The 12338-nt window shown below is 43.7% G+C and overlaps 1 protein-coding gene across 1 annotated transcript in view; it reads left to right on the forward strand.

The window, feature by feature from the left end:
- CRB1 (crumbs cell polarity complex component 1) overlaps positions 1-12338 on the forward strand; it is a 220518-nt gene that overhangs the window by 84496 nt on the left and 123684 nt on the right. Inside the window, exon 3 of the mRNA XM_042229290.2 lies at positions 11993-12188. Coding sequence (XP_042085224.1) covers positions 11993-12188 — 196 coding nt within the window. The remainder of the gene's footprint in view (positions 1-11992; positions 12189-12338) is intronic.

The raw sequence follows: 12338 nt of genomic DNA on the forward strand, positions 1-12338 counted from the left end.
ATGTATAATGTTGGTATCACTGATTACCCATAAAGCCTTTGACTGTGTGGGTCACAAAAATTCTGGAAAATTCTTAAAGAGGTGGGAATACCAGACCAGCTTACCTGTCTCCTGAGAAACCTGTATGCAGGTCAAGAAGCAACAGTTAGAACCAAACGTGGAACAATGGACTGGTTCAAAATGGGGAAAGGAGTACGTCAAGTCTGTATATTGTCACCCTGCTTATTTAACTTATATGCAGAGTACATCATGCAAAATGCTGGGCTGGAGGAACCACAAGCTGGAATCAAGACTGCCAGGAGAAATATCAGTAACCTCAGATATGCAGATGACACCACCCTAATGGTGGAAAGTGAAGTGGAACTAAAGAGTCTCTTGATGAAAGTGAAAGAGGAAAGTGAAAAAGCTGGCTTGCAACACAACATTCAAAAAGCTAAGATCATGGCAGATCATGGCATCTGGTCCCATCACTTCATGGCAAACAGATGGGGAAACAATGGAAACAGTGATAGACTTTATTTTCTTGGACTCCAAAACCACTGTGGACAGTAACTGCAGCCATGAAATTAAAAGATGCTTGCTCCTTGGAAGAAAAGCTGTGACAAGCCTAGGCAGCATATTAAAAAGCAGAGACATCACTTTGCAAACAAAGATCCATGTAGTCAAAACTATTGTTTTTCTGGTAGTTATTTGTATGAATGTGAAAGTTGGATCATTAAGAAAGCTGAGTGCCAAATAATTGATGCTTTTGAACTGCGGTGCTGGAGAAGACTCTTGAGAGTCCCTTGGACTGCAAGGAGATCCAACCAGTCAATCCTAAAGGAAATCAGTCCTGAATATTCATTGGAAGGACTGATGCTAAAGCTGAAGCTCCAATACTTTGGCCACCTGATGCAAAGAGCCAACTCAGTAGAAAAGACCCTGATGCCAGGAAAGATTGAGGGCAGGAGGAGAAGGGGGTGACAGAGGATGAGATGGTTAGATGGTATCATGGACTCAGTAGACACGAGTTTGAGAAAACTCCAGGAGATACAGAAGGACAGGGAAGCCTGGCATGCTGCAGTCCATGGGGTCACAAAGAGTCAGATATGACTTAACAACTGACAACAGCAACAGATCTTAATACATAATAATAATATGTAATTAGTAAATATGATTAAAATAATAAAAGAATACATCTATTTTCATGTTTTATCAGGGTTAAATTCATCCCTGATAATGACATTGGTTTCATATAAGAATGAAAACCTCTGTGACTAAAATATAACGCAACACCAAGGCCCTGTTGATTGTCCATGGTGGTTTATAGAAGTTAAAAATGTGAGGTGGCACAGAGCAGTCTGGGAGCCGATGAAACTCAACTGTCTCTCAGAGATGAGTCCTAAGCTTGTAAAGTCTACTCTAAGCAAGTGCTTTTTAGAAAAGTGTGTTAATACGTTTTGGTATCCTTAGAAAGGTGAAGGTGAAGTCGCTCAGTTGTGTCCAACTCTTTGCGACCCCGTGGACTGTGACTTAGTAGGCTTCTCCGTCCATGGGATTCTCCAGGCAAGAATACTGGAGTGGATTGCCATTTAAAGGTGAGTCTAAATGCGCAAGCCAGAAATCTTATTGGATAAAAATTCAAAATGCTCCCATTGAAACTAAAAGTCCCAATTCTAATCTCTCGTGTTTGTGTGTGTTAAGTTGCTTCAGTTGTGTCTGGCTCTTTGCCGTTCTATGGACTGTAGCCCACCAGGCTCCTCTGTCCAAGGGATTCTCCAGGCAGTAATATTGGAGTGGGTCACCATGCCCTCCTCCAGGGGATCTTCCTGACCCAAGGATTGAATGTGTATCTCTTTATGTCTCCTGCATTGGCAGGTGGGCTCTTTACCACTAGCACCACCTGGGAGGCCCTTAGTCTCTCATAATATCTTGCTAACTGTTATTATGGTAGCTTGACACTTTGAATCAGAGCAGGAAGTCACACAGACTCTTTTCATCACTCCAGGAGGTTAAAAGATTATAAGTGACATGTAGAAACCCAGGCCTCTACCCTAAACCTATAGTTGTAATGGAAACGTGTGCTCCGTACCTCTGTACTGATACTGGCTGCAGACACGCTCTGATGGCTGTTGTAACTGATGCGCTGTACATCGCTCCTTCAGAACCCAGGAATGGCATACGTGATTCTTACTCAAGGGCAAACTGTGCACAGAGCCCTGTTAGTTATTGAGTATATTGGGTGAGCAGCGGGTTTTACAAGGAAGGAGAACAGCTGTGTGCAGTCGAGGGGTGTGAGAGATGGTGGGCTGCAAGACCATCCTTGTAAGTGGCTCCAACAGTGTCCATATCTTTTAGAAGCTTCTGTAGCATTCCAAGACAACATGCTTTTTCCTGGAAACAAGGAAGAAACTATTTTTAAAAATTAACACAGACAATGGTAAAAGCAGATCTGTCTCTTATGAAGATCACTCCTAGAAAAGAAATGTAGAGAGAGACTTGGAAGAGAGAAGCCAGTCGTCAGACAGGATGAGAGATGGTGAGCAGGGTCTGGGCAAGTTTACAGCGATGAGGATGGCACCTTATATCCATTTCTAAGGGAGGAGTGACGGGATTTGATGGCTAATTAGGGCATGGGAAATAGCGAGGAAGATCGTGGTAATTCTGGAAAACTGGCTTGAGTGACCCGGATGATAACCCCATTCACCGGCAGGAGTGGGAGAGAGGGTGGACGGAGGAGAAGGGGGGTCAGAGAGGGTGGACGGAGGAGTAAGGGGGGTCAGAGAGGGTGGATGGAGGAGAAGGGGGGTCAGAGAGGGTGGACGGAGGAGTAAGGGGGTCAGAGAGGGTGGACGGAGGAGAAGGGGGGTCAGAGAGGGTGGATGGAGGAGAGAGAGTTGATATTTGGAATTGCTCAGTGATGCCTGTGAGATAGTTGCGGAGACATCCTAGAGATGGTTAGATTCAGAAGGGCGGTCTGGCTCAAGTTACAGATCAAAATTGTAGTTTCTGAGAAGATGTTAAAGGGAAAAACTGCTTCCTGATTTCCCTGAGAATGGTCACTTCTTCTCCCCCCAGCCCCCATAGTCTTTTCTCAAATGCAAATAAGTAAAACATTTTTTAAATTTTTTCCAGTGCACCTTTAATTTGTTGGCTTTGCTAGAACTTGGTGTTTTTTGGTTGAAAGCACTTTCCACACAGCCCTTATTAAAGGGTTCCTTCCTCTCTCCTTGAGTCTCAGGGCCAAGAGGGAAGTTGACTTTCTCAGCCCACTGCTCCTTGAAGACCATCCTTTAGTTCATGACTCTCTCGTCTTCCTCGTAAGCTGTTCCTTTTCTAATCCTGACTCTGCTACTTTCTAGCTTTTTGATTTTGTTTAAATTCTTAACTTCTCTGGGCTGCAGTTTCATCCTTAATAAACTGGGCATCATAGTAGTACCTCATGGATAATTTTTTGACAAACAAAATCAGATCATGCGCATGAAATGCTTAGCACAGTATCTGATGTGAAATAAACTCAGTGAATGCCAGCTGTTACCATTAATAACAGGCAAATATCTTTGTCTTCAAAACAGTTGCGGGATATAAGCAAGTAACAAATAAATGAAATATAACAGTGGATGGTCTGTGGAACCCAGAAGGCTGGAAAGAGTAAGGGAAATGAGCAGGACTTCATTGAGGATGGGACATTTACCAGAAGCCTTAAAGGATGACTTCATCAGGTAGATAGGTGGGAAAGAATTTTCCAGAAGAGGGAGAGAGAGCAGTGTGTCTAAACTTGAGTGAGGGTAGAGGGACCTAGTGGGTTTGAGAAAAAGCAAATGGTCTCATAGGACTAGAATGTAGAAGGGTGGTAGAATTGTCATGGGAAAAGAACTTGAAAATATTACAAAGATGTTTTGGTACCAGAGTAAGTTTCTGGTTTATCTAAATCTAGTTAGCAGCTATTGCAGAATATTATGGACCGAGCTTTTAGAATTTCTTGGGCTTCTTATTTTCGGTGACCCCCATCTCTATTCCACTATAACCACGCAACAAGACAACTTCAGCTCAGAGCCTGCCCTCGTTCAAAAGGTTTTACCACCCAAATGCCCACAGCTAAACTTCCCGTTTCCTTGCTTCTATTGAAATCTCCCTTCAGCTCCAGCAGAAGCTCCGTCTCCTGGCCTCTGCATCAGTGCCACCCATCACTCTTTCCCTGTCTTGCTGTCTCCCCAGCCAGCCTGGGATTAGGGCCACGCTGTGCTGTGCTCAGACGCTCAGTTGTGTCCGACTCTTTGTGACCCCATGGACTGTGCCCCACCAGGCCCCCCTGTCCACGGGATTCTCCAGGCGAGAACACTGGAGTGGGTTGCCATGCCCTCCGCCAGGGGATCTTCCTGACCCAGGGATCGAATCTGTGTCTCTTACATCTCCTGCATTGGCAGGTGGGATCTTCACCTCTAGGGCCACCCGGGAAGACTGGGCTTCCTGGGGAGCTGCTTTAACGATGAGCCTCTTTGCTTAACTTTCTTGCCCTTGACCTGCAATTAGTATTTGGCAACTTTGCAGACGTGGGCATCCCCACTGCCTGCTTTCTTTTCTCGTGCTTTAAGGGCTGCTGAGCCACCGCAGATATTCGCTGCCTGTAGTTATGTATTTAGTATTTTTCGTGTGTGTGCATGTGTGCTCAATTGTGTCTGACCCTTTATGACCCCATGGACTGTAGCCCACCAGGCTTTTCTGTCCATGGGATTTTCCAGGCAAGAATACTGAAGTGGGTTGCCATTTCCTCCTCCAGGGGATCTTTCCAACCCAGGGATCAAACCCACGTCTCCTCCATTGGCAGGCAGATTTTTTCGCACTGTGCCACCTGGGAAGCCCCTAGTATTGTTCAGTAGGTATTTACATGTCAGTTGTAGATTTTAAAAATCATATGTAATACAGTGGTGTTTCATGCTTTTCCAGTTTCTAGCTCCTGTTGTCTCAGCATCACATCTGTATTTAACTGAGTTGGAAGCTATCCCAGATTCCCTGGCAAATTTATCTTTGCTTCCAATTACTTTTCAAAATTTTAAAAAATTCTACCTACTTGGAGAAATCAAGGCAGGAACACTGGAAAGAATAAATGACTGTGGATTGTCCCTACCCTTCCCTGAGCATTAGCTGTATCCAGCCTCACTCGGAGGTGGAGAGCAGCGTGCAGCCCTGTGCGGTCTGCCCGCAAACCCATGTTCCTCTACTTGCCTGTGATGAGCGGCAGAGGAAAGCGGGGAGAAAAGGAAAAGTGAGAGCCGCAGGGACAATTGTTATAATTCTCTCACCCGGTCTTATAAAACAGTAATTACTTTGCTTACCAGAAAAAGCATTGGCAGTTTTTCAGGCTTGCACAAGCATTCTCCATAAAATCATTTACCTCCATATATTCAGGTTTCATGTAGTTTTCTCTGTTTGCCCATTCTGTGGTGTGGCAGCCTGGGAATTATGGTGGCCTGATGTGTTTTCCTAGTTCTAAAAGGAAAAACAGGGTACTCACAACCTCTTTCCTGGGTCCCAGCATGTGTCTAGGGTCCCATCCTATCCCTAGCTCACCGAGGATAAAGGTGAGAAGTCTGGGGTTCTCCTCCACCTGCATTTCTGATGTATCTTTGACCCTCAGTTTCTCTCCTTTAATCTGAAGGTTGGACCAAATGCTGAAGAGTTCTGCTTGTTTGAATGTGCTCCTCCAATATTTTCTATCCTCAGTTCAGTCGCTCAGTCGTGTCCGACTCTTTGCGACCCCATGAATCGCAGCACGCCAGGCCTCCCTGTCCATCACCAACTCCCGGAGTTCACTCAGTGTCGCGTCCATCGAGTCAGTGATGCCATCCAGCCATCTCATCCTCTGTCGTCCCCTTCTCCTCCTGCCCCCAATCCCTCCCAGCATCAGAGTCTTCTCCAATGAGTCAACTCTTCGCATGAGGTGGCCAAAGTACTGAAGTTTCAGCTTTAGCATCATTCCTTCCAAAGAAATCCCAGGGTTGATCTCCTTCAGAATGGACTGGTTGGATCTCCTTGCAGTCCAAGGGACTCTCAAGAGTCTTCTCCAACACCACAGTTCAAAAGCATCAATTCTTCGGCACTCAGCTTTCTTCACAGTCCAACTCTCACATCCATACATGACTACTGGAAACACCATAGCCTTGACTAGACGGACCTTAGTCAGCAAAGTAATGTCTCTGCTTTTGAATATGCTATCTAGGTTGGTCATAACTTTTCTTCCAAGGAGTAAGCATCTTTTAATTTCATGGCTGCACTCACCATCTGCAGTGATTTTGGAACCCCCAAAAATAAAGTCTGACCCTGTTTCCACTGTTTCCCCATCTATTTCCCATGGAGTGATGGGACCGGATGCCATGATCTTCGTTTCTGAATGTTGAGCTTTAAGCCAACTTTTTCACTCTCCTCTTTCACTTTGATTAAGAGGCTTTTTAGTTCCTCTTCACTTTCTGCCATAAGGGTGGTGTCATCTGCATATCTGAGGTTATTGATATTTCTAGTCTGCATATCAATTGGGATTTGGTTAGGAAAAAAATTCGTTCTATGTATTTCAGATATGAGGAGTTTCGTACAGGAATTAAAGGCTTGTATGCAGAACAGGCAATACAATTTGTAAGCCCTTAATTCCTAGATAAGGACAGAGATCGTGGTGATGGTTCCATAAACCAAAGGATGTCAGAGACTGGCAGCCAAGCCCCAGAAGCAGGGGGAGGCCTGGAGTAGAGTCTTCCTCCTACAAAGAGCCAGCCAGTCCTGACGACACCTCCGTCTCAGACTTGGAAACTGTGAGATGACAAATTTCCGCTTTTTAAGCTGCTTGATTTCCAGTAGTTTGATGTTCAGTCACTCAGTCATGTCCGACTCTGCAAGTCCATAGACGGCAGCACGTGGGCTTCCCTGTCCTTCACCGTCTCCCAGAGTTTGCTCAAGCTCCTGTCCGTGGAGCAGGTGATGCTGTCCGAACCAGGCCAGAATACTGGAGCAGGTTGCTATTCCCTTCTCCAGGGGATCTTCCCGACCCAGAGGTGGAACCCAGGTCTCCTGCACTGCAGGCAGATTCTTTACAGTCTGAGCCTCCCAGGAAGCCCTGGCAAACTCATACAGGGCCCTTCTAGGCACAAGGCCCTGAGTGACAACAAAGGTCACATGCCATGAATTCCAGGAGATTGGCCCTGCTTGTCAGATGGCTGGGGCAGGGGGAGTCACAGAAATTCCCAGAAAAGATCTTCACCAAAGCACTGAAGTGGGGGTTCTTGAAAGCTCCCCGGAAGGTGCTGCAGCTCTGAAGGACCTCTGGGAAGTTCCCAGACACCTCATCCTGCAGCCGTGGGAACAAGTGGTCTCCAGACTCTCCGGGGAGCTGCTGGGAAGCCTACCTGCCCCCATGAGTCCCGGCTTCTCTCCCACCTCCCAAATCCCGAAGTGCCTCAAGCCGGGAACCCAAGCCGGGAACTGCATGGAGAAGGGAGTCTGAGGGCGTGTGTGTCCTGACGTCTCTCTGTTGTAGGGCAGGTGGTCTTGGGAAGGGGTGATCTCAGCGCTTCGTGGACAGCAGATTTCCCGGTGCCCTTGGACTGACGCTCTCTGCCCTTCGAGTTTGGACGTCACTTTCCTTGGGTTCTAACAAGACTGCCTCCACACCCCCGTACCCCCCACCAGGCAAGGATGTCTTTTCACAAGGGCGAGGTCCAGGCAGAGGCAGGAGCAGCCCTGGCCTTTCTCTTGGCTTCAGGGCTATGAAGTGAGATCTCTCTGAAGTGAGCTCTCCTCCCCCCAGGGAATATGACCTTTCCATATAAGGAAAAGGGAAAAAAAAAATTGATGTAGCAGGTAAGCAAGAAGAGGAGAGAAAGGAGGGCTTGAGAAGGGAAGAGTCAATCAAATCCAGAAGCCTTTGAAGAGACTAAAGAAGAACCTACCGAAAGCATCATCAAAACCAGGAGGAGATGGAGTGCTTTTTTGCTTTAAATTAATTATAGAAGAAGCATCTTTAGATTATTTGCCAGGAATGGTGCTTCTCCACCGAAGCCAGTGTGTCAACATGGGAATCTCTCATCCTTTTTCTTTTCTGCTACTGTTCAGCCGCTCAGCCATGTCCAACTCTGCGAGCCCATGGATTACAGCACACCAGGTCTCCCCGTCCTCCCCTAAATGCATGTGATTTCAATCCTTCTTTGAAATTTATATCTTTAAAAATATTTGGTTGTGAGAAAATGTCTGAACTGCCTTTGACAGCTAATGGAAGTCACGCAGTTCAGAGTGGAACTGTCCGTGACTGTCAGGAATCCGTGATGTAACACCTTAGTCATCTGTGTATACGTAGTGATGTATACGTAGTAACTGTGGAAGTTATAGTGTGTCCCCGAACCTAATAAAGACAGGGTTTCCCTGTCCTGTACATTTTTCTGTTGATGCAGAGTTCCTTTTGTTTGTGTTTTTATCCCAACCTTTCTACTTTCCTTTCATATAGGAAAAAAAAAAAAAAAGTGAAAGTGAAAGGCTCTCAGTCACATCTGACTCTTTGTGACCCCATGGACTATACCATCCATGGAATTCACAGAACTATAAACCAAATTGAACAGACTGGTTCAGCTCCTGGAGGAGTTTTTGTGAAAGAATTTAATGTTACGAATTTTCCTTTTCTTAGACAATTAGCCACAGAAGGCTACTAGGTAGCTTCAATCAGTTTCTATTGCTACGTAGGGTTAGAATGACACGGCCCCACACTCAGGGACACTGTTTACAAAGTGAATGTCTCCAGACAGACTGGACCACACTGTTCAGGTATGGTTTTGAAGGTCAATTAACTATCTATAGTTGATGGCTATATGCGTGAAACAGTAAACATCCAAATGAAAACTGAAGATCACAGTTAGTTTTCCAGATGTTTCATCTATGAAGGCAAGCATCTGGAAATACAGAAACATCTGGATGACTGACTCTGCTCATCACTTTTCATCCAGCTGCTTTGGCAGCACTCAGACGGAGACCAAATCACTTTTTCTTTTCTTCCCATATCAGTACCACTGAAAAGCGGTGATAAGAATCACATTGTTAAGTAATATTAAGAGTGATAAGACATATCAAATAAATCCAAAGCAAATCGTTGTTTGTACTGAAATTGAATTTAAGCTTTTGAAACACGTTCTTATACATGCATCAGGATCACTTAAGAGCTAAAGTATTTGAATGATATTGTTGTAAATGGAGCTGCAGTGTCTAAAATAATGGTTTCTAATTTATCTTATTTCTTAAGCAATAGGAAGTAACCTGAGTGTATAACAGATAGATATATGAGTTTTATTCACATTATGAAATAAAATTTGGGCAAGTGTTAACAAGTTTTAAACGACTTATTTGGCTTTATATGTTAATGGTTTTTAGTAAATATAGATGACTAAAGTACCAAAAGATGTAATCCAAAGCTATTAGGATGTGAGAGTTGAACCATAAAGAAGGTTGAGTGCTGAAGAATTGATGCTTTTGAAATGTGCTGGAGAAGACTCTTGAGAGTCCCTTGAACAACAAGGAGATCAAATCCTAAAGGACATCAATCAATCCTAAAAGACATCAACCCTGAATATTCATTGGAAGGACTGATGCTGAAGCTGAGGCTCCAATACTTTGGCCACCTGATTTCTGAAAAGCTGACTTACTGGAAAAGACTCTGATGCTGGGAAAAATTGAGGGGAGGAGGAGAAAGGGATGACAGAGGATGAGATGGTCAGATGGCATCACTGACTAGGTAGACATGAGTTTGAGTGAACTCTGGGAGATGGTGAAGGGCAGGGAAGCCAGCAAGCTGCAGTCCATGGGGTCACAAAGAGTCGGACATGACTTAGCAACTGAATAACAAATATTTAAAAAATAATTATATGAAACATTTCTAAAAGAATTGATCATTTATATCTTTTATATACTCTTAAAAAATAAAAAAGGTATGTGTAATTGTATTATTTTACATGGCAGAAATAAAGATACCAAGGCATTGCTGAAAAACTGCTTCAGAGATAGAACGAGAACACTGGTGTCTCGTGGTCAGTTCATTTCCCCACCCAGGGGTTGAACCTACATCTCCTGCATTGGCAGGCGACTTCTTTACCACTGAGCCACCAACCTTCCTAATGCCGAATAAAACTGACAGAGTAATTCCCATTTGCAGGCCGGGTGAGAAATAGCCAGGCCTCAAATAGGGATACTTAGGTACTTTGGGAAGGTCATGTACACACTGCTATATTTTAAATGGATAACCAACAGGGCCCTACTGTATAGCACAGGCAACTCTGCTCAATGTCATGTGGTAGCCTGCATGGGAGGGGGCTTCGAGGGAGAATGGATATGTGTATAGGTATGGCTGAATCCCTTTGCTGTCCACCTGAAACTGTCACAACATTGTTAATTGGCTACATTCTGATATAAAATAAAAAGTTTAAAGTTTGAAAAAAATGGCAAGCCACTTACCTACAACAGATACTATTCTACAACTTTCCATTTTTACTGATGTAAAATTTAAATTCTCTTTCTTTTCAAAAATCACTCAAAGTTAACATGCTGGCATCTCTTTTTGGGTCAGCATTTGTAGAGTCTAGTCACAGTTGTAAATGGCAGGTGGTGTTGGAGTATCCTGTTTCATTTTCCGTCAGAAAAGAGGACAAAAAATCGAATAACTACTAAAAACCTCTGAGTTCTTGAGAAATTCCTCTATATTTTAATTCATAATTTGTTATCCTAGGGAATAGGCCCAGGAATAAAGATGAGCAAATATAGATAGCCCCCTTTTGTATCTTTTAAAACCTATATGCACATGTGATTATTGTGTATCAAATACTATTTCAGCTTCCCAGGTGGCACTAATGGTAAGAACCTGCCTGCTAATGCAGGAGATGTAAGAGACACAGATTGAATCCCTGGGTCAGGAAGATCCTCCAGGGTAGGAAATGGCAACCCACTTCACTATTCTTGCCTGGAGAATTTCATGGACAGAGGAAGCTGGCAAGCTACAGTCTATGGGGTCACAAAGAGTTGGACATGACTAAGCATGAATGTACCATCAAATGTTATTTAGACAGATTCAGTAGAATACTTTGTGATCTCAGTGTGACTACTTTTGAAAGTCTTAAACTTAGCTTGCTTAGAAAATAATCTTCACCTATTATTTGGGGAGGGGGAAAATACAGATTTTTTAAAATGTAATTTTACCTTAAAATGAAGTAGCTGTTAATAATAGCACTAAATACGTTGAGTTTAAGTCATGGATGAATTTTCTATTTAAAAGCAACATTTTACAGTGGTATAGAAAATGTAAATATTTCTATGCAAAAAGGATACTAGGGAAATAATTGCACATTGTATAATAAATAAATATTTGTGGAAAGAGAAAGTACCTTTTTTTCTCTAGCAAATATGTAGTATACTCCAGGTATTATGTTAGGCACTTTAGAACACATTGAAATTGTGATAAGTATCCTATGGGGTAATTACAACTATTGATCCCATTTTTCAGGTTAAGAAACTTGAGATTAGGAAAGATCAAGCAACTTTCCCAAGGTCACACAACTAAAAGAGGCTTTGACAAGATTCCAATTCAGGCCATTTGGCTTTGGAGTCTGAGCTTTTACCCACTGTTCAATGTGATGCCTAATTAAACTAAGTGTTTAAAAATAATTTAAAGACATTGGCCAGTCCCTTTCAGGCTTCCAACAAAAGTACAGTAAACAATTACTTTGTTCTAAAAATGATTTGTTTCCACGGACTAAAAAGCCACAAGCTGTTGCAGGCGATGGTTCTTTGTAAGTGACAGCTGCTCTGCTTTGTGAACTTCCCGCAAGCCTGCCAGAAAGTTAATATCAATTACAATTAAGGAGGAAAATTATTTTGGGCAACATCACATTTGACAAGAGCTTTGGCAAACAAAGCATTGCCAAAGAGCGAAAATATTAACGCTTTGCTAAAACTTTTCCTTTTTTTTCCCTCCCGTGCCAACTTTTGAATAAAGGTATAAACTGTGAACTGGAAGTTGATGAGTGTTGGTCCCAGCCCTGCCTCAATGGTGCCACTTGTCAGGACGCTGTGGGGGCCTACTTCTGTGACTGTGCCCCGGGATTCCTGGGCAATCGCTGTGAGCTCAACACGGACGAGTGTGCCAGTGGGCCGTGTCTCCATGGCGGGCTGTGCGTGGACGGAGCCAACAGGTACGCTTTCTCCCGAGAGAGCACTCACTGGCCAGAAGCTACTGGACCACCTCTGGTGAATCTGGAGATCTCACATCCCCAGCTTAAGGTTTTCAGAGTGCTTTTTATGCTTCAAGTGATTCAAGGTTTAGCAGTCACGCTTTATTAAAA

The sequence above is a fragment of the Ovis aries genome, chromosome 12 (assembly GCF_016772045.2).
Source record: "Ovis aries strain OAR_USU_Benz2616 breed Rambouillet chromosome 12, ARS-UI_Ramb_v3.0, whole genome shotgun sequence".
In the NCBI taxonomy this organism is placed as follows: domain Eukaryota; kingdom Metazoa; phylum Chordata; class Mammalia; order Artiodactyla; family Bovidae; genus Ovis; species Ovis aries.